The sequence below is a fragment of the Rhinolophus ferrumequinum genome, chromosome 3 (genome assembly GCF_004115265.2).
Source record: "Rhinolophus ferrumequinum isolate MPI-CBG mRhiFer1 chromosome 3, mRhiFer1_v1.p, whole genome shotgun sequence".
NCBI classification, from domain to species: Eukaryota; Metazoa; Chordata; class Mammalia; order Chiroptera; family Rhinolophidae; genus Rhinolophus; species Rhinolophus ferrumequinum.
Window position 1 is genome coordinate 55,474,675 of NC_046286.1, and position 1,514 is coordinate 55,476,188.

The following is a 1,514-nucleotide window of genomic DNA, read 5'->3' on the forward strand; positions in this document are numbered from 1 at the left end:
ATTTTGTCATATGGACATTCTGATTTCTATAATTTAAAAATAACTCTACACTAAGGAGTAATAAAGAAATTTTCTGAGTACACTACATTGGGTAAATGACTTAGTTCTTTCTTAGACTAATGATGTGCAACTTCACATGGCAAGCACATTTTGCAGTCAATGCTGTATCGAGCATGATATGCTGAGTATTTGTAGATTACCTGACTTGAACGCAAGCCATGGGAGATTACTGACAAATTGCTCTTAGTAACATTTGCCACTGTTTTATGTTAATTTTGTTTTGTTTTGTTTTTTTTTGAAATCAAAGGGTAGTTTATTAAAAAAAGAACCAAAACAGAAACTCTAAGTACCAGTGTGTACATTGTGCACATTTAAATGACTCACAAGAATGAAGTTTTTTTTCATATACATTAAGATCACACCACCCTGTTGTTAATCAAAACATGTTCAAGAAGAAATCTGACTCCAAACTGCATCGCCATCATAAAGAGACCACATTTCAAACATGCAGCAATGCCACTGGTAATAAAGCTTTGGAATGGGTGCTCGTCCTACTATTTCACTACAAACAGGATAGAAAGCAAGATAAGTTGAGAATGTTTTCTAAAACAGAATGCAAGCTGTCATCGTGTGCTCCAGCACTCCTTACTCCTCTGCTGCCATTTTTAGCAAGTACTCTTTGTCAATCTTGAAGAGTCTCCATCCCTCCTCACTGGACAGATCAGAAGCACCTCTTCTTTTGTAGAAGTTGATAGATGATTCATTCCATTCTGCTACCAAGAAGTGCATGCTGCTGCAGCGGCATTTCATGGCAACCTGGCTTAGATTCTTCAGAATTTCTGATCCAATCTCAAAGCCTCTATAATCACTCATCACGAAGAAATCCTCAAGATACAAGAGTTTGCCAATCCATGGGTCATAGGTAAAATAGTACATGGCGAAACCAACAATGCTGTGTCCTTCTGGAGTGTGGTGCTCTTTGGGTACTTCTGCCACCAGGCAGTGGTAGAAAGGGTGCTCTCCGAAACCATCCTCTAGCAGATCTTTTTCAGTTAATATTACTTGTTCTTCCATGTATTCATATTTAGCCAGTTCCTTGATCAGCCGCAGGATGTCACTGCAGTCGGCAGCGGTAGCCGGGCGGATCACGAAGTTAGCCATTTTCGTCTTTTGCTTTTCTTCCCTTTGCGGACCAGGCCCCTGCTGTATTTGAACAGCAGGAGAAGGTGGTTCTTCATTCGTCTCCCGGGAGCGTCCTGTCCTCAGTCAGGCTGGCACCATGACCCGGGGAACCTCGGAGAGCAACAGAAAAACTTCAGCTAAGTGCAACTGGAACTGCGCCCGTTTTTTTTTTTTTTTTTTTAAATAATTCAGCCTAAATAAAAAATAGCTAATGAAATTACTGGAGATAGCTTCCCTTCCTCCCCATTCTCCAACCTCATCTCGCTCTTCAGAAAAGCTAAATCACAAGTTGAAGAGACAAAACTATACTGCATTCACCTTAAGTGGACTTG

The 1,514-nt window shown here is 40.5% G+C and overlaps 1 protein-coding gene across 1 annotated transcript; it reads right to left on the bottom strand.

The window, feature by feature from the left end:
* Positions 1-304: 304 nt before the first annotated feature.
* LOC117020230 (diamine acetyltransferase 1-like) lies at positions 305-1,313 on the bottom strand. Its single transcript, XM_033102566.1, has one exon. The coding sequence runs from the start codon at positions 1,159-1,161 to the stop codon at positions 646-648; it is 516 nt and encodes a 171-aa protein (XP_032958457.1). The 5' UTR covers positions 1,162-1,313; the 3' UTR covers positions 305-645.
* Between the last annotated feature and the right edge of the window lie 201 nt (positions 1,314-1,514).